Source organism: Aulonocara sp. 'chitande type north' Nkhata Bay, linkage group LG13 (genome assembly GCF_057382095.1).
Source record: "Aulonocara sp. 'chitande type north' Nkhata Bay isolate Kocher_YH1m ecotype deep benthic linkage group LG13, A_spYH_male_GT1.1, whole genome shotgun sequence".
NCBI classification, from domain to species: Eukaryota; Metazoa; Chordata; class Actinopteri; order Cichliformes; family Cichlidae; genus Aulonocara; species Aulonocara sp. 'chitande type north' Nkhata Bay.
In genome coordinates, this window is record NC_141356.1 from 20104529 (window position 1) to 20130544 (window position 26016).

At 38.2% G+C, this 26016-nt stretch overlaps 2 protein-coding genes across 2 annotated transcripts; both read left to right on the forward strand.

Annotated features, from left to right (window-relative positions):
- Positions 1–130: 130 nt before the first annotated feature.
- Positions 131–9424, forward strand: LOC147315995 (transmembrane protein 26-like). The gene is made up of 6 exons (XM_086258076.1): positions 131–430; positions 1149–1245; positions 1505–1588; positions 5762–5970; positions 6127–6206; positions 7834–9424. The coding sequence occupies exons 1-6, from the start codon at positions 240–242 to the stop codon at positions 8124–8126; spliced, it is 954 nt and encodes a 317-aa protein (XP_086114202.1). The 5' UTR covers positions 131–239; the 3' UTR covers positions 8127–9424.
- A 3359-nt stretch (positions 9425–12783) lies between these two features.
- On the forward strand, positions 12784–24792 carry perp (p53 apoptosis effector related to pmp22). The gene is made up of 3 exons (XM_086259086.1): positions 12784–13154; positions 19518–19655; positions 22039–24792. The coding sequence occupies exons 1-3, from the start codon at positions 12950–12952 to the stop codon at positions 22248–22250; spliced, it is 555 nt and encodes a 184-aa protein (XP_086115212.1). The 5' UTR covers positions 12784–12949; the 3' UTR covers positions 22251–24792.
- The last annotated feature ends 1224 nt before the right edge of the window (positions 24793–26016 follow it).

Below are 26016 nucleotides of genomic sequence, written 5' to 3' on the forward strand. Positions count from 1 at the left end.
GGAGCTACATTTATTCCGACTTTCCCTTCTATTGGTGTATCTGATCCCGTCTAAGGGTCGGGGGGGGGGGGAAAATGGACCTTGACTCTATAAGGCGGAGCTTAAACTTTTGTGACTTTGGCGAAAAACGATTTCCCCCCCCACTTCACTGCTGGAGTCACAGTTTCGTTTGTATCCGTGCAGTTAGGAATAACGGGACCGCTGCGGCGTCCAGTGCCAAATTGCAGGCAACCGGCGACATGGGTCTGATTAAATTTATAAGTGCGATCATTACTAGAGCGCTTTTTATCCTGATTGCTCTCATCGGTGTGTGGAGAGTGACTCGGGTGAAGGAACATGACTTTTACTGGTTGCTAACTTTCCTCTTTTTGCCGCTTGTTCTGGAAATGATAATAACCCTGAGGAGGAGGAAAGGAAAGGATTACAAATGGTGAGATGTGAAGCATGAATGTAAGAGTGTGGAAATGTGCTGTAAGGCTGTAATTATATTATCCTTCAGTATGCATTATGTTACTTAACGACTGGAGTTTGCACAGCTACTTGGCATAGATGTACAGTATATGACTAAAACTAAGCGCTTACCATTTCCCCCAAAAACTTTATCCCTTCCCCCATCTCCCCCGAGCATCCTATATCCTGCCTGTCCCTCTGCTGCTATTGTTAAGCTGTCCTAAGACATTAAGTTGGGGTGGTACCCCTTAACTCATATCGCAGATCGCAGTCTCCCCTGTCTTCCTGCATGCTTGAAATACATTGTGTTGTTCTATTTTTCTGACGTGATATTGCATTTCATTCAACAACTTATTGAAGTGCTATATTGTGTAAGACTGTGCATTTAATGAAGCATCCACCAATCACTGAGGAGGTTAATGGATGCCTCAGAATATCTGTTGTTTTAAAAATCATGTTGCGTGGTAGTATTTTGAGGAAGTAAACTAGAAGCAAAGTGATAATAAAATACTTAATATTGTGGCAGTAACTAATAATTATTTCAAACTGCCAAATCTCCAAAAGAACACAATGAAAAGCATCTGTTGTAATCTTATTTATCTTTAAGGGGTATCAGTTCTGTATATGGTTTTTTTTTTCTTTTTTACTAATTATAAATAAATAAATAAAAAGTCTGAATGATTCTGGTCATCTTGCAGGTTTTCCCCACCCATCTTTCTGTTTCTCATTAGTATCATTCCCTCCATGTGGCTCCTGGAGCTCCATCACCAGCAGAATAAGAACAGCGAACCTCAGGTACTCCATGCCAGAAAGATAAATTATATAACTTGCTTAAAATAATCTCCTGTTTCTCAAACATGTAATTTAACAACAGATGTTGGTGAGTGGGAAGTTTGCAGGCGTCCAGCTCTGTAAAATAACCGTTCATTATACATTCATTTACGGATTCCATCAGATATCCCATTTGCTTTTAGGTTTATACAGGCTTACCTACAAGAGAATAATAAGTAGCCTGTGAAATTAAGTCTGTAAAATCTTCTTTCATCTGTTTCAGTGTCAAAAGCTTGATTCTTTGGATCTGTACAACCTCATTCAAAACAAGACCTCCAGAAACCTCACGATCACGGATTCCCTGAAGGTAAGAGTGATGGAAAGAAGAAGAAAAAAAGAAGAAAACTGATTTTATACCATTTGGCACTCATAGTCAAATATATCATGTTGAATAGTGTTGTGAAACTAACAGAGCGTTTCCGAATGAACTAACTAAAGGCAGACAAAATTCTCAGGAAAGTTGCTTAGACAAGTCTCTTGGTGTTTACTTCCACTGGTTCTATCTGTTTTGTATTGTTCCCTTTTACTGCTCACAGCTGTATGCCTGCCATGTCAGCACTTTAAAGCTGCCACATAATCATTCATGAGAAAGTCACTGCTCCCAGCCAGGAAACAGTCAAATGCTCACCATAAAAAACCACAGCTTGGGCTTCAGGTGTTTGCTCGTGAGGCTGAAGTTTTACCTCATACAGAGCTTGCTTCTTGATGATAAGCTAACTGCCTGCTGGCTGTTTCTCTTTGATAAAGCCAAAAAGAAAAACACAAAAATGTTTAGCAAACCATATAATATAAAAAAAATCTGTCAAGTCTCTTTTAAAATTCGAGATTCAGGGTGATTTAATGAAATAGTTCTTGGAAACTCTTTACACAGAAGTGTGGATTTAATGTAATACTGAAACTTTAAGTTCACAATGTATATCCCAGAATAACCTCGTCATCAGACACACTGTCTGCAATGCATAAACTTTAACCTTTCCCCCAGTAATTATTGTTTAAATAATTATTATTATATGCGTATGTGCATATAAATTATTATTAATTATTTATATGCACACACAGGGTTAGGAAAATATATATAAATATATATGTAAAGCATATTCTCTTTCTATTAACTTCTATTAACTTCTATTAAATTGTATATTGAAATACCAGCGTCCATGTCTTTTCTCAATTTAGTTGTGGACAGTGCTGCCAGGCTCTTCAAGGGCAAAGAATACGAGACGTGGTTATCAGGAACTGAAATCTGACTGTGTAATACGGGATCCCTGAAGAGACTTAACTGGAAAGCTTCGTACAGACTGATTCCGATATGTTTAGAAAGATTTCAACATCAGAAGACTGGCAGTCTAGTTTTGGCATTAGAGACTGAACAATATAGAAAGTAACCACTAATAGGAAAAACAGAAGTTCTGAAGGCTTGCAGTCAGTGATGATCATTTTATTTGTTGTTTTGACAGTTTCAACTGTTTTTTCTTAGTGTTAAATTTTCCGATATTATGACATTTTGGTTCAAAGGAACTCAGGTTTTCACGTTGACAGCAGAATTTCAGTCACATAGTTTGCTTTACTTATGCTTCTGCAGCACTGCATTTAATTTTATCTGAGGATGGAGAGTATTTGATAACTAGAGAAGTTATGAATAGCTGAGAGACGTGATCAAAGAAAAAGAACAATCTTCAATTGTGTTTTATTATAAGAACGCTTTGAGTAATTCAACAAGAAAGGAATAGATGAGATTTGAGATGAATATCACCAGCATACAGTACAAATCCTTCAGGTAAACAATAAGTTGAAGGATAAAGGATCCAACAATCAACCTCTCAGGAACCTCACTGTTCACAGGTCACAGTCAAATAAGTATAAGCAATAAGAGCATTTATAAGTCTTTCTTTCAAAAGTCTTTTTATTAGACAAAGGTTCCAATACAATGTATACAATAACACAAAATGCTTCAGAATATTCAAAAGTTTCAATCCCTTAACCCTTAAAACAACAAATAATTGGAAGCCTGCTGCCCAACTAAACAAAAAAACAAACCAAAAAACAAACAAACAAACAAAAAATTTTTCCAAATCCATACAAGACTTTATATCTTTTAGCCATTGTGTGTGTGAGGGGGAAGAAGAGTCTTTCCACTTCAGCAGTATAGCTCGCCTGGCCAACAATAATGAAAAGTTTAATGTACTGAGTCTGGAGTTGGACAGATTCAGATTCTGGACCGCACCAAACATAGCACAGAGTGGCTCTGGTTCAATTTGATGCTGCAGGACTTCAGACATGGTATGGAAAACAGATTTCCAAAAGGTGGACAAAGAAGGGCAGGACCAGTACATATGAAACAATGTACCAGGAGCACCCCCACACCTTATACAGGCTGGGTCCACCCCTGGACCAATGCCCCCGATGAACTATCTTAAATTGGATAAGTGTATGTCGAGCACACATTGATATATTGTGAACCTGGCCAAGGATAGAGTCCCACAGTTCATCCGTAATATGAAGAGCATTTATAAGTCAATACCAAACACTCAGTCTATCAGTTGGCTGGGTCCATCACTATCAAAATGACTGTCAAGAGTAGCATTTCAGTCATTTCTAAATGGGTGTGCTTTGCATCAGATGATGTAAGAATAAACCTTTGATAATGGAAGCAATATTTAATTCAGGAGGTCATTAAAATAAGAGGATTGAAACTTCCTGTGCAGTCAAACTGTTTTGAAAGCTTTTCACGTTGATGGTTTTCTTACAAATGGAAATAAGTAATGAGGAGAGTGTTTTGAGAAGATGGGAGAAGTACTTTGAGGAACTCACAGATTAATTAAAAGAGAATGAGGGGAGGACAAATGGAGAACAGGCAGAGGGGAACTGTGAAGACGATGAAGCGGGGCTGCTGGCCGAGATTACCTGTGGGGGTATGAAGATGTCCAGGAGAGACAGCAAAGATCAGATTGTTTAACACAATTTTGGAGCGTGAGAGGATGCCTGAGTTTAAATACCTGTGGTTACCCATCCAAAGTAACAGACAGTGCACAAGAGTGGTGAAGAAGAGAGTGCAGGCAGTCTCAGAGTGATTTGTGATAGAAGAACAGCAGCAGGAGTGAAAGGCAAGGTTTGCAAGATGATGGTGAGACATGCTATTATGTCTGGTTTGGAGAGAAAGACGAGAGGCGGGACGTTGAATATTTGCAGATTTTCATTGGGTACGTTGGGTTTGAAGACAAAGTTGAGAAGCTGAGGCGGTTTGTTCATGTGCAGAGGATGCTAAGGCAGGAGGAAAGCGGAAGATCATAGAGAAGATTCATGTGTGTAGTGAAGGAGGACATGGAGAGGGTTGGTGTGACAGGGTGAGATGGAGTAAACGTCATACAGCTGAAACGAAGACTTAGTGGAAAAAATAACTCTGTTTTACGTAGTTAGCATACAAACACTACATTTCAGGACACCTGTCAAACAGTGAGGCCACAATGTAGCTGCAAAGACTATTTTAAATTGTATGACTTTTAAAACTTGCAAAAGTAGCCTGCATCTACATAACTATCAGAATAATCTCCAGTGGTCACATTGCTTTTACAGCCACAGCAATTAAGAACACTGAATAAAACTGCAGTTGTAAAACATTACAAATGAAACAGACTAAATTTTCTACACTGATTGGAAACACATGAGCCCCAATACTACAGTGACCAATAACAGTAAGAGGAGTGATTTAAACCAGACTATATAAACAATTACTAGACCACAACCACCACACCCATTTCTCCCAGGAGATAAAAGAAAAAACACGTTTTTTAAAAATGGCTGCAGTTAGTTGCAGCGTGTCACTTATAAAAACAATGTACAATGTTGTGTGGGATGATAAAATCACTGAAGGATAATTCTGGCAATGTTCTTCATTTTTCTTACTGTCAACAAATCCCATTGAAATATGATAACATACAATGATATCATGTGAATGCCAAGTTTGGCTGTGTTGACAAAGTATAATGTAGTGTGTTCCCCTGACACTAAACTACCACTGTCATCCAAATCTAATATTAACACGTAAAAGATAATTTAGTCACGTCTTGTGGTAAGTGATGTATTAAATTCTGTTTTAGTGTGGTTTGCAACTGTGTCAGTTACTCTTACAGTCACTGAGCACTTTATTAGGAACACCAATTTAATTGAACCGAGGTCAGTTTTTACTGACAGTTGCAGAAAAGACAGTTCTGACGCTAGTTATTATCAAGGTAAGAGTGGGTGTTGGGTGAAACCCGATACTTATAACTCGGTCAGTCCATCAGAATTGTCTTTTGACCAATTTTCTTTGGTCATAAAGGATAGGATTCCCACCCCACCTCTATCCTCCTCTGTCATGAACTCTCTCTTCGAAGGTTCATGTTGACATCTGTTCTAATAGGGCTAATTTCTGCATTCTTACGGGTATACAAGTGAGTTTAAACCAACTTTAAATATCTGTTAATGTCTTTTCTTTTTCCAGGATATTGGCAATTTTTTCTCTGCTGTTTGTGCGAATGACTGGATCCTGGCTCTCCATCAGATCCTGCTCATCCTGCTCATTGTGGGGAAGTGGCTCCTGCCCTTGGGAGGCGGGGTCACAAGAGATGAGTTGTCTCAACTTCTTCTAATCTTTGTTGGCACTGCAGCGGACATCCTGGAATTTACTAGTGAGACACTATCAGATATCAAGTGGGTGACTAATCATGTTCCATCTCCATGTGCATTTATTTTAATTTCACACAGAGCCATGTACATGTGTTGATAATATATCAATGCAATAACTGAAATAAGCAGTGAAACTCTTTCTTCACTCTTCACCGTGTTTTTTTGTTTTGTTTTTTACAGAGATAACAATGATATGCTGGTCTATGTCATCTTAGGTGTATGGACCTGGAGTATGTTGCAATTTCCACTTCATCTAGCAGGTCAGTGCGTGTTAGTGTATCAAAATGTAACTTTAGTGCTTATTAAGGGCCTACACCATAAAGACACTAATTCCCTAGTAATTCAACATGTTTATAATTTTGCCAAACATCCCATCAACTGCTGGGAGTAAACGGTGATGTAGATAAGTTCTCCCTAGTGCCATCACTTCCCGAGTATCAAAACCAAAGGGCATTGCCACCAACATGGAAATGCTGCTTCCTTCAGACCTATACTTAAAAAAAAACTGCTACATGAAGTAGTCAGAACTGGGAATTTGTGCAAATAATTAGAGATAAATTGACAAAGCTTCAAGTTCTCATTTTACCTGAGAAGAGGAATCTCTTATTAGGCCGCTGTGTTCTTGAAATTGCCAAACCCTAATAATGATCTCAATTCTCCATAACCCCATCTCATAATTTATAAGTAACCCTAATGATGCAGTTATATGCATCTTTACCATCGCAGTGCATTTAGAGCACTTAGTACTCGAATTTCCCAGAGGAACCCACCCGAGGGATTAATAAAGTTCTATCTTATCTTATCTTACTCTGTGTTTGCACACAGAGAGCCATGTTCACTTTGTCTGGATCTCTTTTAAACACACAAAGAATTGATAGACAAATGCAACATATTCATATAATGCAGAGTTGACTTTGGAAACAGCCACTGAGAAAAAAAAGATCAATTTAGAAGCTATTCTGGAGTTTCTGACACATCTTACAATCTTTAAGATAGGGTATATGGTCAAGCATTATAATACATTTTTGAAAGGTTAAGGTTCTTGAAAAATGTTTGATGATTAAAGGCGTGAACCTCATCAACCCTCTTCAAAGAAATTAGACAACAACCACTGAATATATTAAAGATTAAAGGGTTTAAAAGCTTGACTTTCCAATTACACTAGCATGGTTTCCCCATCCCCCTATAACACAGGAAAACCACCAAAGACTGTTTATAGTTTGACTTGACTTATTCAAATATTTGGCTAGCTCTACATATTTGATCTGATAGATTTTTATACCAGCTACCCCTCCTGACAGAACTCCCAGGGAATTTGTGTGTCCTACTGTCCTCAAATCAGGAACCCTCAGCTTTCTATGTGACTATGTAAACCATTACACTCCAACAAACACATTAACTGGGTAACATAGGAGTCCTGTGCATATGTGAAGAGTTTTCACTTCTATGATAGGTTAGACTTTTTTGAGGTTTAAACAGCTAAACAATAAATGGATAGCCTTTGTTTTAGTTTTTAGCCATTTAAAGGCTAAAAATGATGCTTTAACTGTAGGTCTTAGTGATGCCCCTCCTCTTATCTACTGATCTACTTAAAGAAGTAAGCTGTTCTAACTGTTTCTCCCTCCCCTTTATCCAGCTTTCTTCTAATTGGCTAACTTTCTTATGGGTGGGAAGATGTAAGTTCAAGGGAAAAGCATAATAGGTATCCTTTATGTGTGACTATTCCAGCATTTCTTTAGAGAAGAAAGATTTACCTCTTGAAAAACAATAGCAGGGAAGGTTGCTCTAAATAGCAAGTGTGGCGTCTGTCAGACTACATCAAGCTACCTGAATGAAACCTTCATTTCACTCCCAATCTGTTGCTTTTTCTCTCCTTATCTGACATAGTGGTGAACTCCACACCTGGCAGAGAGGCTGATCAGGGTGCACAGGAGTCTCTCTTGACTAAGCACAGCACTGACATATGGAACATCATTCAGGCGCTGTTTATCCAGGACGGCCCTTTTCTGTGTGTCAGGCTCACTGTGATGGCCTGCTTCAAAGTCTTCCACCAGATGCTTGTCTTTTTTGCCATCAAGAACTTCCTAGTGGTTGCACTGAACTTGTACAGGTTTGTTGTTATATCTCAGGACTTCAGAACCTCCAGTGACAATGATGCCGGGGGCACCGCCATCCCATGACTTTGATGCATAAACAACAAGTGTAAACGGAGGTCTGGGAGGATTTTACACCAAACTTTTTAAAGATTTTTCAGTTAAAAAGAAAACTACACCTGGAGCAGGAAAATAAAAAGAATTTAATGCTCTCTGCTTTCTTCACACACTTCTACTGTGTGAAATACAGAATTCAGAAAACTCGGATATGCTGAGCAGCTAAGTTCAGAGACTCAACTGCTTAGCATCCAGTTCAGCCTATGAAAATCTCTGTCAACTCATTCATGTAGTACTTATATCCGGTTATGAATACATGATCTAAATGTTAGTTTCAACTATGCACGGTATAAACTGGTTTGTTTGTTTGTTTGTTTGTTTGTTTGTTTGTTTGTTTGTTTGTTTGTTTGTTTGTTTGTTTGTTTGTTTGTTTGTTTGTTTGTTTGTTTGTTTGTTTGTTTGTTTGTTTGTTTGAATGAATGACTTACGTGACCAACAGCATACCAGGGACACAGCAAAACAAGGAAACAGAGCAGAACAGGAAAAAGGTGTGGCGGTCACAATAATAAATATCTCCATATAAGAAAATAGTGCAAATCTACAACACTAAGCCTGTCAACACTCCACAATGCCTTAAAGTAGCTCCAGTGCCTCTGCTTATCAGTGCAGCATAAAATAACTGAAGTCCCAGACTTTCAGGTAAGACTTTTGTGCTTAATGGCTGAGAGGACATGAGGTCACCAAGAACAGGAAGAGAAAAATAGATGAGAGCAATGGCTCAGAGGCTAGGAGGTGTTGACAAAAAGCTCGACAGCATTTTTCCTGTCTTAACGCAGACAGGATGTTCCGGCTGACTAAAACAAACCCTGATCCAGCAGCTGGCTGTTAAAGAAAAGAACTTTAGCAGCGTGGATAATTATTCCACACCTTGATTGATGGTTAGTTGTACCTCTTGGATGGTGATGCTTAAAAAGTAATTCATGCCCCCCCCCCCCCCCTTCTTTTTTAACAAGTATCAGAAATGTAAAATAATCCCTGAAGTGGGTGAATTATCTTATCGTTCGTGCAATATTGTTAAAGAGACCAAACACACCGTTAAACTTTACTCAGGTAAGGAGCTCTGTTTGCGTTGTATTTAAGACCTTTAAACTTCTCCTCAGGCTTTAAGATGCCAGCAATTTTTGTTTTCAAATTATTCGTATTGGTTTGGTGATGCTATTTTGACTGCATTATTTTCCTAGATTACTGCAAGAAATAGCATCTTATCCTGTCAAGGTCTTATTTTTTTCTGTAATTCTGTTTTTTTAAATAAACATCATTAAATGATGTAGCTCTGCCTCCCGTTACTTTACTGAACAAGCATTTGTTTCAGAATTAAACTGATCATTTACAGCAGAATTCGTGGACTGACCTGTTTCACTTCACAGATATAAATTCAAACCTCTGAGCATGCATTTCATCTTAATTCTGATACAAAGTATAAATTATAAGGTTCAGCCGTCACTTGACTTCTGCACAGCCTCACCTTAAAGTAAAAGCTGAATCACTTTAAGGAAAAAGTGATTCCTATTTATTTTGAGTAAAGCTGATCATTTTTTACAGTAACTCGATTCTGCAACCTGTCTGCTGTCTCCCCTTTGTGGACAATTAGTGTATTAACACTTTGATGCCATCTGTGGGCAGATTTTGACATGTTGTATAATCATAGTCAGTTTTATTTGAGCTTAGAGCTCTCTGTGAAATCACTGTGGCTGCTGTCAAACTGTTACTGGAGTTCGTTTGTTTTTAATAGAGCAGCCACAGACTGCCACAATAATCCAAAAAATCCAAAATAAAAGTTTTGCATCTCAAAGCTGTGTGTTGAGGTGTAGTGTTTGCATACCCTGAGTAAAATAGAGTTAGTTTAACAGCAAGTGAACTCGCTTTGGAAGAAACATCTGTTCAGAAGACAAAAAGCATTATTTGTCAACCAAAGCATGTTCTCTTAAGAGAAGTTATGTTGTTGCCCTCAGGTTGGTGCTGCCCTGCACCTGTGGGAAAAACAAACTGCTACTCAAAATCTTTCATATCGTCTTCTAATAAGCTGCTGAATGTTGAGTAGTTTTTCTTATTCCATCTTCAATCTATGTTTAGGTTCTACCCAGAGACTTTAAAACTGTACCTACGTGTAGTTTGTTTATTTATTCCAAATTTTATATGGTTATTATGATGGTGGACTGTCAAACTGAATTGCCCATTGTGGCATAAAAGTTTTCTGAATATGCGCGTCGCCTTCTGAGCTAAGTCTTCATTTCATGAGCATGAAGATTACAGTGAAAGAAACTGAACATGGCTGTGTAATATCAGTCACCAGTTTGACTTTGCCTGTTATTTGGATAAACATGCAGGTATTCAAAGGGCTGACAGAGAGACAAAGATAACTGTGGAAAACCTCCGTAAGAGTTGCTATCTGTGCACATTAGCTAGAGCATTTCTTGTTCTTTGTTATCATTTGATAATGTTTTCATCATAATCAAAGTGACACCGGACTCAAGAGAAAGCACAGCAGCTTTAAAGTTTACAGAATTCTGAAGAGTTTTGAAACAGGTGAGTACACAGGGAAGTGAACTCTTTACAGGGAAATGGGGATTTCTCTCAAAGAGAAGAGGACACGTAAGAGCTGACTAAGGTGAGGATCGCAGATACAGTTTCAAATTGTTTACTTCTGTGTTTCTTCTTAGCAGGTTGCACTGGCCAAACAAGTAGGCTGAAAAAATCAAGAGAGGGAACAGAAGAGAGTGGTGGAAAGCGGGCAGGAAATTAACTTGTAAGCATATTTCTCTTGACAGGTAACGTCCCACTTGAAAGTGCAGGTAAGCTGAGTTTGGAGGAATGCACCAAAATCTTTCCAGCAATCTTAACACCATGCAATACCAAGGAGCCAATGATCTTGCAGAGTGTGGACACTCAAACTGGAGTCACCTCAGGGTGGGCAATTCCACCTGAGAAGGGGGAGGCAGAAGTGAGAGAGAGAAAAAGAGAGAAGAAGAAAAACAGCCTTGGCCTGCCAGGACCATGACTAAAAACAAATATTGGTTGCATATAACTTTTTGTGAAAACGTGTATTTTTTCTATCAGCTGACAAGTTTTATTTCAAATAATAATAATAATATTAATAAATAAATAAATGAAGATTTTGGCTTCTTCTACCAGCCACTTCTTTTAGGGGACTGTCTCCATCTCACCCTAACCCTAGCATCCTCCTCTGTCACACCAACCTCCATCATGTCCTCCTTCACAATATCAATGAACCTCCTCTGTGGTCTTCCTCTTTTCCTCCTGCCCGGAGGACCATATGCATACCACTGTCCCTCCTCTACACATGTCCAAACCATCTCAGCCTTGCCTCTCTGACTTTGTCTCCATCCTGAGCTTTCCCACTGATGTACTCATATCTAACCTCTCTCTCTAAATATTAATTTATCTATTTCTGGTAGTCATTACTCTTTGATCAATACAAAAAACAAAAAACATTTTGACACATGAATTAAGTATTTCCAGTGAGCTACAGCTTTTGCAGAAGTGGGGTTTTTTTCTGAATGCATAAGCATGCTCTAATTTGCAAAAGAAATCTTCAGAACTGAGAACTTGTGAGAAATGTGCTAAAGCAAACAAGCAAACTGTAATTAGGTGTTGGACCAAAAAAGTCCAATGTGCTCTCCAAAGGTGACAACTGAGTGTTGTCTAACAGTTTATTATAGTAATCTACAATCACAGTATGTTTTTTAATTTACTTCTTTATTAGGAGATACCTACATTCATCTGAAGAATAAAGGTTTCACAGGACTCTGTGCAATCCTTTGGAAAAACTACATACACCCTTACTGCTTCCATAAGAATTAAGGATGTAAGTAGCAGCTATACTATTTTGTTTGGAAGGGTTGCCAGGAGAAAAGCCTATTCTATCTAAAATGAGCTTGGCAGCACAGCTTAGGTTTTCCTAAAACCCCATAAACACAGCAAAGCCCCATAATTTCATTTGTAGCACGATGATGAAAGGGTGATGATTTGGACTTGTTTTACAGCCAAAGGATCTGGGCACTTTGCAGTCAAGTTGACCATGAACTTCACTTTATACCAAAGTATTCTAGAGTCAAATATGAGACCATCTGTCTCACAATTAAAGCATGGCTCAAACAGGGACCTGAGTGGACCAAAATCCCTCCATATACAGTTATTGCCGTTAAAGATGATTCAATAAGTTACGGAATCATACATTTAATTTTTGATTAGATAGACAGTTCCATGTAAAAATCATAAAGGCATACAGAATAAATACAGCCAAACGCTGTGTGTTGTTGTTGTTTTTTTACCTCCTTACCTTTAAAGAAAATATTAAGGTTAGCTGGGCTGCCATCTTGTGGCATTTTACATTTATTACATTTATTTTGTACTCTCTCTTTATATTTTCTGCCTCACAGCACATCACCCATTACTACCTGTTGGAATTCCGAAAAAGAAAAGTACATCTCTGCAGCATTCAGCTCAACTATCTTCTGTTAAACGCAATCCTTTCTGTGATCAGGACTCGAGCTTAGACAGTAACGGTCACAGGCCGGTTGTTGGGTGTGTAATATGACACACTGAGTGGGGCTGGGCTATACTTTGCTATTGTATCCAAATAAGCCCAGCCCTTCACGATCCTAACCTGGCTGACGGGTACGTTTCACTCTTGGGTGGGGCTGGAGCTTTTATATTATATCCTCACATCACCCACTGTCACTGCGCAAAGACGCATAAGACATTGAGCGGACAGATTTCGGCTCCTTTGCTCGCCTTTCCTCTCCGTGTACACCGCTCGCTGATCGTCGGTCATGTTTCGCTGTGGGATCGCCTACCCTCGATGCAGGTGGATCATTCCCCTGCTTCTGCTCTTCGCCATTATTTTTGACCTTATCGCCATCTGCGCACAATCGGGATGGGTAGAGGACGAGGACGCCAAGTCTCACTACGCCAGTATGTGGAAGCAGTGCCGCGGCTTAAAAGACGACTGGCACTGCCAGTCGCTCATGGAGTTCTGTAAGTATCAGTCTACCTCACACATAAACCATACACAATATGCTGTTCAAAGATAATCCGACAAGAGCGAATGGGATGCCTTAATGCAGCCAATAATAAACCTCGAGTCAGTGCGAAATTCCACATTCCCATATTGTAACTTCAGGGTGTTGACCTCTGCTAAAGAAGTCCAGGCTGAGGGGAGGAGGGAGGCCTGCAACAGTCAGGCAAGCAGGCGGAATGAACTTTGGTCTCCACGAGCATTAACTCTTTTCTCGTTTATCACCTCCAGCTTAAATAAACGCAGTTGAAAGAAAGGCGGTTGAATGCTGTTGGATAATAAGTCCTGAGTGCCTTCCTTCTAGGCTGACGTCTTCACGCCAGGAGAAACATTCCTTGAAATAGCTTTCTGTTCTTTAGTTTGTGTGAAGGGTCACAACATTAGTTCGAAGAAGGCAAAACGATTCAAACGTAGATAAACGGCAGCAAAAAGAATCATGAATAAAGAAACGATTCCTCACATAATATCCTGTTCAGTATGAAACCTGGGCATTGGCGGAGGAAGAATTTTCTTTTCTGGGGGCAGTCGCACTTAGGTTATGGTTGTGAAAACATATTTATAAGTAAATTGTAAATTTTTATATGGAGTGTAACCATAACACCCCCCCCCCCCTTTTTTTTTCACCTTTATGGTTAATAATGTTAATTATTAATATTAATGGCAGGATTAGCATGAATCTTGAAAACATACTTCTGAAGTATCAGAAATGGGTGCAACCAACAGGCACCAAAGATGACTAAAAGCCTGTTAGTAAGTGAAGCCTGAGCTTTTTTACTGTAAAGATATTGATGTTCTTATCATCAAGATAATTACTAAATGTGGCCTTCATAGAAGACAGCGCAGAGCTGCTGTTTGATGGTGTTTGTGTAAATTGTGGCATCCTTGTTATAGAATCCTTGGTTGATGTCATTTTAAAGGTTATCTTCATATTAGAACACACGAATAACTAATGTGCATTTTACAGTACATATAATGTATAAACCTCTTTTTATCAAAGCAGTGAAACTCATAGTGCTATCCCCATAGCAACCCATATGTGAAATATGTTCCCACAACTGTGGTGGTTGCATAACAACCACAGAGATAAGTTCTTCTTGAAAAGTAGTAGTTGTTTAATTGCACAGCCCCCCTCAGGGTTTACTATTAGTGACCAGAAGGTCCACTTTTGATTACAGCCCCTGAAAAAAATGGATTTACAAAGAAATTAAACCTATAAAGACAAACTGTTGACAGATGAGGTCATTGTTGCTATGACTTAATGGATTAAAATACTTTTACTCATCAGAATGATTCAAGGGCACCCTGAATAAACCCTTACGAACAAGAACTTTGTGAACTCTGTGAATCTGCACAGGTAGCGAAAACCATATCAGGAAAAACAAAAACAACTCGGGTACATTTAGAATACTTTAATAGCTTCTCCCAGCCCAAACCAAAGAGAAGCAGAATTTCACACAGACTATTTTGGGAGAACCAGTTGATGAGTTTATTCTTCAGCAAAGACTGTCAGCCACAGAAACGTAACTCACCGACACACAAGGAGACCCAGTATGTGGAACAATAACTGAGAACAGAACAGACTTGTATTCTCGGTCTCTCCTACTCAGGCTTTATTTGTGTTGCTCCACGCCTGCTGTGGCCAACAGAGACACTATTGTTGTTCTTATCAGACTCTTTGAAAGTCACCTAGGTCAGCCTAATGTCACACAGCTCCAAATTAGGGTCTGCAAAGCATACATGTAGCATCACTTATTAGACTCGCCATTCACAGTGGTAATTATTTTAGGAGCTGCTTGCACTCTTTAATGCCATTTCTAGAAAACATAACCAGAGATCTAAGCATGGAGCACAGCCCCAAAGCAAGATCTGGTATTTTTTGTGTAATATGTACATTAAAAAAAAAAAAGTACTTTTAGCACTCAGTGGCATAAAACCTTACTCACAGGAAAATGCCCCTTATTTTTTAGATGTCTGTTGATATTACTTTTTTGTGTTTCATACTTTGCATGCACACCTGTGTTTTAGTTTAAAACATGGTTAAAATGATCACTTTATTAATCAGCAGTTCAACAGATCACCTCAGTTTTACTGTATGTCACTAAATAAGTTAGTTTTGTATTATTTACACAAAACACATACAGTCTACTAAACTGTGGTGTCATGTTTTATTATATTTAATGACCTCACTGTAACAGTCAGTTGAGAAAATAATTGTTAATGGGAATAACCACTTGCTGCAGCCCTAATTAAGATGACTGTTTAATGTAAATATCCATGGCTGTGTGACAGCAGCTCCAAAAAGTCAACAACAACAACAATTGCCAGTGTGGTTGTTAAGAGAGTATTATAGCTCTAGCATGTTGTCAGTGTTTTTCTGGCATTTTTCTGATCTCTTTTGATATTTCAGGCTAAATAGTTTTGTTAGGCTACGTTCACACTGCAGGCGAAAGCGCATCAAATCCTATTTTTTTGTCCCTATGCGACCCATACCCGATCACGGTATGACAGTGTGAACGGCACAAATCCAATATTTTCAAATCCGATCTGGGTCACTTATGTGGTACTGAATCCGATACATATCCGATGTTTTAGAAAGCGACTGCTGTTTGAACGGTCATGTCGCATTAAATCCGTCTTTTACGTCATTGACACAAGACAGACGCCAATTATCAGCGCTGGAGAAGCGCCCGAGAAGACATCGCGAACGCTTCCTGGCCAGATGTCAGTGAAACTGTTGGGAAGACAACGTTGGAGAAACGTGAACATTTTATTTGTACTGTATAATCTCCAGATTCTGACAGAAATCTGCAACTATCCTTTGAAGCACTGCTCCTCTCTAAAACAGCAATAGGGATAATTATTAGGTTATCTACATTATTATGTTAACAACAAAATAACTTAAAGCAAAAATTGGGAAACGTAAAGTCCGAAGTCTTTATATTAAGGGCCATCAGTCAAACAATATTGTTGCATTTTATTTGTAGTGTGAACAAGCAGACAAAAAAAACGGATTTGATCAAAAAATCGGAATTGAGCATTAAGACCTGCAGTGTGAACCTAGCCTTATTTGCCTCAACCGCTCTCTGCTACTGTTTTGGTGTCCTTTAGTCTCAGCGGGGCTGAAGCTGTTACACAAAGAAGAAGAAGCAGAACAAAGCTGCCTGAAGGCTGCTGGCTAGATGAAGGGTACATTTTGGCCCCGCGGTTTCTCTGGCTTAAATACTTGTAGGGATATTCTGAAAACTAAGGAAACAAACACAACCAGAGCACAGTTTGTGTGTGTAAGTTGTAGGATGTTGTGAATATTGGAAGCAGACCAAACTAACTCCCCCTCAGGGCGTTTAGGCCAACTGCCTGTAAAGCTGAAGAGACTGAATTCTCAGGAACTGCAGTTTTAAATAGGAAGAAGCAGTTTCAGTGTTCTGGTATGAGTGCTTGAACAAATCACATAATTACAGGCTTGACTATGGATGATGGCAAAGGGTTGGGTGATATGATAGTATGCTGAGACAAAAGAAGTTTGTCACGCCCTTATGAGTGTGTTAGGGCAGTTAGGGGAGCACAGCATTAAGGCAAAATTAGAATTTTGCATCACTTTGAGGAAGAGTGATATTTCAAATTACAGCAGCCCATTTTGAGTCAGAACTGACTAACTATACATTGTTTTAAAACACACACACACACACACACACACACACACACACACACACACACACACACACACACACACACACACACACACACACACTCTTAGAGCCACAGTGATACAGTGATTCCAAGGATTAAGTATGATACATGCCAGTCTGTATATCTTATTTATTAGTAACAGATTAAGATAGCTGCAAAAGATATACTTAACCACTGCTTTCTTTATCTATTAATCTGCTGCTTGTCTTCCCAGTTTGTTGTGCAGAGAGAGTAATGACAAAAAAGCCACTTTAATATCCGTCAGAGCGTAATTTTCAGATTTATTTTCAATCAAAAGTATCAGGCATGATGATTCATACTTCAAAGCACCTCAAGACACTTTATATTTTAAGGTAAAGATCCTACAATAATAGACAGAAAGTGTTCTTAACGATATTAAGTGTCTTGAGATGACGATTGTTGCCAGTTGGTGAAATCTAAATAAAATTGAGTAGCTGTAATCATTTTAGCCCTCAATTAAATACCAGCATTTGGAGATTTAATGCTTATCGCCCACTCACTGTCACCGCTCTCTAGCTGAGCCCAAACTGTGAAAAATGTAAATGCGCAAACAGCAAGTAAAAAAAACAAAACCAAGGAGCTATTTTAGTACGATTTACTGCATTTCTAACACTGGAGTTTCTGGTTAAGAGAGTGTGCCATTAAAATTCTTTCAGGGAGAGCGCAGGGTGTTGTCGATCCCAGCTGCCTCTGTGAAAGCCTTATTCTAATAGCTTTTAGAATAAAAGCTATTAAATTATCCTTATTATCTGAAGGTTTAGATTTGTCAAATATGGGAAAGTCAGTGTATGTTTTCATAATCATACTAATAGGGCATTTTAGTAAATTTGCAATTAGAGGCAGTTTCAGGCACGCGGGTAGCGATAGTGTAAAAATGTAGGAGGGCAGCCAAATGTCTTTGTGTTTTGATTAAATGGGGAAAGCAGATGCTGAGCAGCTGGATAGTAGTAAGTGTGAGTGATTGGGACACGCATTTCGAGTGCTCACCCAGTAAACAAGGACACACCCATGAATATTTTTAAATTAAACAGTCATCGTTAAGTGTAGGAGCTTTTATATCAGTTTTTAATTCTCGTATGGCAAAAAGTATCAGTTCAGAAACTCAAAAGCTTTTTCTTCTACCAATAATGAATCAAGACACCATGTAAAACAGCTGAAATAGTAGCATGTCTCTCTGTGACTGTCTCCTTTGTTTCACTTGTTTTATTTTGAGAGCTTTGCTTCTTGAAGAAATACTTGTAGTAAGTTTATTGGACTGAATCTCACAATAAGCCTGAAGTCATCAAACTGTTGATAACCAGTCTAGTTTGGTGAAAAGCAGAACACTGTGTTACTGGTGAGCTTGAAGCTTGGTTGATGTTGACATGGGTATGGAAGGCTGAACCAGTTGGACTAGTCTGATGTGTATGTGATGCTGCCTGGGGCTGAGGCAGGTAGGCCATGACCTGAACACATTCACAGGCAAAACACTGTGAATAATTTAGGGTGTAACTTATCCAGTATCAGTAAATTGGGTGTAATGCTGTGCTGATCCACATGGCGAGCTTACATAAAGCGTAAAACTCTCAGGAAGTTTTGTTTTTAATCCTTGATGCAAGTAAAACCTATTCACAATACAATGAACACCTCTTGGTGCTTCTTTGCAAACAGCAGCAGTGTCACATGATAATTTGTTCAAAGGCTGGTGGTGCGCTGAGTATTTGGCCAACAACTCATATCAGTTTTTGTCCAAAAGATTGAAAAATTAGCATTTTGGGAGGTTTGCATCTCTGCTAAAGTTCAGAGGCATGTCTGCCGACGTTACAGAGTTTTAGAGAATTCCAGTGCTTTTAAGGGTGTGGTGTGTGTGTGTGAGCAAAACAAAATTTGTCACAGCTTGAACCTTAGTAACTTTGCAATCTGTGTGAGCACAGCCTTGGGGAGGGGAGCTGCAATAATAACTAAACACCATGTAGACATATTGAACAATAGATGATTCATTTAGTTCCACAAACAAAAGTGAGAGGGATTTGGATTTACCACCAAGCTGCATCCTGAGCTGTCATACACTGTTGTTTTTGGACAATTTTAACGCATAAAAATTTGACCCAGTAAGCAGTTAATGCTTCAAATCCTGAGCTTCTACAAAAAGGTGGTGGTTTGATTTCAGAGGTGCACAATAAAGTTAGAATGAATAGTGCAGAAAGAGTGCTGCCTCCTTCATTTTCATGAATCTTTTTACTGAACATTAACCATAAATAGAAAAACCAAAGCTGTGTTGAGGCATAAAGCAGCCGAAACCTTCCCACTAAGACTGGAAAGTCTGTGCGCAGCTTTACAGTTGTAACTTTCTGCAGCTGTTTTCTCTGAGGGCTTAATGGTAACATGTGCCAACATTTTTAACAGAACATATTCAGAGATTTTCTTTTGTTTTGTTTTGTTTTTAAGAAAATTAACTTAAAAATGGAAATGGGAGTTGTACCTTGTGTGGCGTATAAGACATACACTGTTGTAACACTTGTTGATATACCAGGTTTGAAAATCTTAAAAAAAGACTCCTTTTAAAAAAACTGAACTTTTCAGACTTTTGTTTCTTCTTGAGTGTCACAATTGTTTTTGCTTATGTTTCGTTCCAGCTTGGGCCCAGGCAGTCGCTGCTCTAATGATCATTGGTCTAATCATCCTCATCATCGCCTTCATTTTGGCCATTGTGGCGATGTGTAACATCAACATTGGTCTTATGGTTGCTGTTGCAGCATTCTTGATCGTTGTTGGTAAGATACACACACACACACACACACATGCACAAAAACTTGCATCCACACAAACACTTAATTTCTGCAGGTATAATTACTTCCACATCTACACAGTAAAAATATTGTAAACAAAGTCAGGTGGGGCTGGCGATATGTATTGAGAAGAAGAAATAATCCTCCGTTTCAGATATTCTTTGTTGGTAAATGAAATTAACTTTAACTACACGAAGAGCAACACTCAACCACAGATTAGAATCTCTGAAACTGATACCAAACATGCCTCCGGTCTTATCGGTCCATTACATGATGCTTTAATCTTCAAATAACATGTTTAAGCTTGCAAATGTTCAGACAGCAGCTTCCCAAATAGAAGCAATATGCAAAATAGGTTAAAAAAAAGTAATAATCTGAAAATATTATTTTATACCAACACCAAAACTGTAAAATAGGGAAGGGAAATATGTGGGAGTTGCATACAATCACACAATAAAACTAGTGACGCTGATAATGACTGCGTGTTTTGGCGTTAAGAGGGTGAGCGTAGGAAAAGGCCTTTTTCCCCTGAGGCGTGACGCTGCTGTGGCAACAGCTGGTGTGTTTATCAGACAGACAGACTGACTGACTCACCTCACAGACGAAAGACCCTGACACAGTTACAGGTGGTGGGGTGTTTTTTTTTTTATTTTAAGTTGCTTTACACTGTAATAGTCACCAAAAAGATAGCAGAAATGACTGCCACCTCAAAAATCTATTTTCCTATTTTTATTCGACGGCATCCCAGCTGCTGTTTCAGCCCACACAGCTCCTTGTTGAAGATATGATCCTACATTGAATCAAATCCAAGATTCGGGGTTTATTTTATAGCTGCATTTTACAGAAATATGTTGAATTGGATTGGATACATCACTTTGTCGGTTGCAGTTGCCTGCAACTGAGATTTTGATTATACAGGAGTTTTAAAATAAAGTCGGGTGTTTGAACAAAATGTGCAAAATAGTGGGATGAGGAAGTTCAGTTTCAGTCTGGTGGAGGGTTTTACAAAAAGAGGTGGTGGTTAAAAATCAAACAAAACAAACTAAACTTGAACGTTTGATTTAAACTGTGTATTTATGAAATATAGAAAAAGAAGAGTATATTGATGATTTTTGGCAAGCATTCCTTCAAAACTATATTTTCTTCACTTGTTAAGTCTTTACTCTTGTGTCCGTATGATGTCAAAGAGAGCGGATATCCCTAATTTGGTCATTCCTACTGTGGTTGGCTCTGGCTGTGAGCACAGGAGCCCAACCCATCTGCCATTCAAACCATTTTTTTTTTTATGAGGCGAGCGACTCTGAAGAAATTTGGCCTATTAGGAACAGAAAGTGAGATAAAAGAGCTTGCTTCAGTCAAGTAGATGAACTGTGGGGCCCGTCCCCTTTAATATGTTAATGCAGTGTTCAAAAATTCAGGCCTGCCTTTGCAATTAATGTGAAAGTGCGTGTTGAAACAGAGTAGTTTATGTTCACTCCCTGCCTTTCCTAAGCAAAATAATGCTGTTTTAATAGTCATCTGTCATGGGAAAGTGGATCTAACTGAGTCAGAGTCACACCTTTCTCATGAATAATCCCTGGTAATAATGACAGGTCTGCCAAAACTCACCTCGAACTCCCAGATGTTGATATGCTGATGAAGCTCTTACACAAGCTTGTGAAGGTATTTTTCACACCCTGCTGTTACCATCAGTGTAGTGTTGACTGCATGACTGACTAAGTATGTTCAACTTCCTTGTTTTCTGTAATGGTTTTAAAACTCTGCTCATCTAGTTTATGGTTTAAATATATTTTTTATTAGTAGGTTTTTATTTATACAGTAAAAATGAACTCTACTTTCCACTGACTGGTCTGTGAGAGTAAGTTATTCGGCCAATCGGCTATATAAAATCTCCCTCTATTTCTTGCTTAATAAAAAATGCAATAGATCATTTATCAGCTTCTAAACAATTTATCCCCAAAATGAGATCTTGCATAAATGATCAAATGTAATAATAGGTTATCATTATTGCATTGTTTAATTTTCCATCTAATTTAGTGGAGTGAACCCGGAGGCATTTTGCAGTTGTTAACACATAGCTTTATATCAGTTTTTAAATAAAACTTAAATATGTACTTTGCTTAATTATCCCAGGAAAAGAAGTAGTTCTCATCATGTTGTAATTTAAAGCCCTGAAACCCTAATTTCTGAATTAGCTTTTGACCATTAACAATGACTTTAGACAACATTTCTAGTAAAGTAAAAAAAAAAAAAAAACAATTAGTTTGAGCCATTGCTGGTTTAGGCAGTTTGGCATTAGTTGATTTATTAGTGTAGATTATCACCTCACACTGTGCACCAAGCCTTGTTTGTCTGTCTCTCTCTGCAGCGATTATCCAAATCATCGCTCTGATCATCTACCCAGTCAAATTCAATGAGCTGATCTTTGAGGGTAACTATTACTACACCTGGGCCTACGGATTTGGCTGGGGCGCCACCATCATCTCTATCGGCTGCGCCATCCTCTTCTGCTGCCTGCCAAGATATGAGGATGAACTCAGCGGCCAGGCAAAGGTCAAATACCTCTATACTTCTGAGTAAGGAAAAAACCTGGGGACCCACCCAGTCATAGCCATTTCCACTTTTCGCTCTGAGCTGCATCTGGACTGGCCACTGAACATTTTTACACTGTGCCGTTTCACCAAAGATTTCCAATGGCTTATTCAGTTTAATATGGTCCAGCAATGGGAAAACCACTCTTCTACAATCTGTGAGTGAAGTTATAGGCAAGAAGTAATTCCTACTGGGAGTGGACTGCAATTGGGAACTGCATCTACTTTAGTACACAGATCTCTATTTTAGATTTATTAAGAAAGAAATAATAATCATGATGTTATTTTTTTGTTTTTGTCATATAAAACACACTTATCAATTTACCTGTACTTTTATAACTGTAACTCTCTAACACAGTCTCACATCACTTTGTGAAATAGTTGCAAACGTCAATCAAAGGACCAAGAAACAGACAAACATTAATTTTACACTTCATTTTGATTTTTGATTTGATATTTTTTATAATTCTATATGTTTGGTTACACAAGTTCCTGGTTATATTTAGGAAAACTGTATCGCTTGGGTTAACCTACTATATTTACTACATGTTTTTATGTGTCCCTAAAAGGATGGTATAGAAAAGTTAAATAAATAAAAAAATAAAATAATGACCATATAGTCAACTAAATAGCTCACATTTTGTGAATATTTCACAAATGGACCACGAGACTGTGCTTTATTGTCAATGCAAGATCACCTAAGTGCACTCAACTTAAAGGAGGTTAGGTATAAAGCTTTTTTTTTTTTTGCCTGATTTGTCTGTATCTCCTTGATAAGCAATCCAGAGTCAAATATTTTGCACAGGATATCAAATCATTCAGTATCATTTCTTGGATTTGTCCTGTGTGCCATCATTAGTTTTTCTGTGTCTTTTGTTCTGTATGTTGCTGTGTATAGATGATAAGAAGTAGACTTTGCTTCTGGAATGTAATCAAGTTATACAGAAAATGTCTGTGTGGTTCAACTTTCCTGTTTGTAACTTTTTATACATTTTCTTATTCATTTGCTGTTTGTCTTCATAGTTCTGTTCTAAATTTCCATATTACCAAGGGGATATAACTGGGGGAGTTCACTGTGCTGTTTTGTCTGGATGTGTAATTAAGTAGAGCGATTGAAGGTAAGAGTAAAAATGTTTTAAAAAATATGCAGGAAGGGAGTAATATTCTGAGAAATGGCTCATAATTTCCCCTTAAGTCACAAAAAACCTATTTATAACACAAACCTTCTATTATGCCTCTAATAACTTAATTAAATCACGGCCTAAATTGCGATCAGATTTGGCGAACAACAGTGTAGGAAACACTGACACAGTTGTGAAGTGAAGCAATTTCTGCTTCACTTTGGAAAAATGTGTTTTGTTTCTTGTAATTTTTATTACAAACAATGTCAGAGACAATCTTCACCTGATTTTAGGAACTTAATCTTTAAATTCTTTGAGATTTTTCTTAGCGTCACTTCTCACCTCTCCACCTCTGTCGGCCAAAAACACCTTCAATACCCCATCATGAATAAGGCTAATGATACACTTCTCGAGTAGGGCGGCAGTTTGATGATTGCTGTGATCCCGGAAAAAGTTGTTTTCTTGTTTTCTGGTTTCCAGGGCATGTTGCTTCTCTGCGTGCCGCTCTAAACTGGAAGACAATATAAAGAAATTTCCACTGAACACAATGATTAATTTAACATAAACAACAAAAAAGAACAACTCGTATCCAGATTTTTTTTTTTACCTTTATCGAACTTGATAACAACTGATATCCCCGTCCACATCATAGTTATTTTAGAACATCTAAATGTGGTAACATTTTTGTTTTAGGTGGTCAAAATCTTTGTTTAAAGGGACTCGCGATGAACTCAGTAGGTTTACTGTGTTTTTAATACTGGCAGATTGCTGACAGATGACCAAATGTGTATTTTCTAAAGGCTGCCAAAAGTTCTCATGATGCCACTTTGGCTGACATTTTCTTGTTTGATAAGACACAGAAACAATGTTGTACAATCATCTGACTTACTGTGTGGACAACTTGTGCCTTAGCTTCTTCAGTGTTGTGTTTCTGAATCCTTGAATGTTCAGGTTTTACTGACTTATGACAAGTCTGTTCGTGTTGAGACAAATTTCATGCCCAAGCAAGATGAAGTTTTTCTAATCAATTAAAGAAAGAGTTCCAAAGAAGTAGTTATTAGTAATTGATTCTCGATTATTGGCCACAACCCAGTTGAAGCGTTTCGCATTAAATGTAGATTGTATAAAGTTGTTGCTAAATAACAACCGTTATTTTATACCTTTTAATGAGAGCAGGTTTACTCTTCCTAACTCTATTGCAACAAAAACATGTTTTTGCTCAAGGCATGGATCTGTTTTTTTTCTTGTTTTTTTTTTTTTTTCTTTTTAGTTCCAGCTTTATATATCATTAGTAACTGTATGGATCTATAGGGACTGTCTCACTGGAAATCTAGCTGGTTTTCTGCTGTAGTTTGAATAATTTTGGTAGCGTGTGTATTTTTATGCAATAAAGAGTTTTTTTGGAAAGATTTTCTGAGTGTTTGTTGAAATGCAGTGACTATTTTTGTATTGCTCATATGGACAAAATGATAAAGTGAAGTTTGTGTGCATAAACAAGTCAAATTGAAATATTTGTAGTTTTGAGATAAATATCACAACACAATAATAGATCAGTCAACAGAGCTGGGCTAAGAAAGTGAACGCTCCAGGGTGCGGGAGCTCCTTTAGTACTCTTTGAGTATTGAGTCCTGATCACTTGATGGAGAAGTTAAATCCATAAATTTAAAGTGGACTGTGATGGTAATACGGAGCCAGCACAGCTGAATTAGCAGAGGTGTGACCTGTGAGTCATTGGATTTAGTCATAAGCCTCACATTAGTTGGTCTAAACAACCTGCAGATGTTCCAAGGAAGCTTTAAGACAAGCGAACAATGAATTGTAATTACTAAGATGTAATGGAATAAAGGCATCAGTAGCATTTCTAATTCAGGGGATGACAGAATGAAGCGCAACTTGGCAGAATTCTGTTAGGGGCACAAACAAGGATTTCTCTTTATTCCCTTTATTAAGTTAAGATGAAATTGTCAACCTAACTTTTAATATAGTGAAAGCACTTGTGCAAGGTCTGTACTTATAAACCTCTTTGGACTTAAAAGAAATAAACAATTGAAAGTCATCTGCGTGACACTGATTAAAATAAAACATCCTTAAAACATATTTACTACATTTCTTAGTTGAACCTTGAAGCAGATGGGCTAGAGCAGCAGAAGACCACACAGGGTGCCACTTCTCCTAAAAACATGAAACTGAGCTTATAATTTGCATATGCTCAGCAAAATTGGACAAAAGAAGACTGAAAAAACAAATGAGTCTTAATTTCTGCTGTAGCATTTGGTTAGTAGGGTGAGACTCAAACAACATGACAGCATGAATCTATCTTGCTTTATATCAACGGCTCAGGCTGTTAGTGGCACGCTTTGGATAGCCTTATGCTACAGCCTACCCGAGTATTGCTGCTGACCATGTCTATCCTTTTCTAACTACAGTGTACCCATCTTATGATGGCTGCTCGCAGGAGGATTATGTAATCTCAAACTGGTTTCTTCAGCATGACAGTGAGTTCACAGTACTCACAGTCACTAATCACAGTCAACACAATCAAACACTTTGCCACCAGCAAATCTGCAGCTTGTTGAATCTGTGCCACAAAGAATGAAGGCAGTTCTGTAACTCCAAAAGAGTGTTCAACCAAGT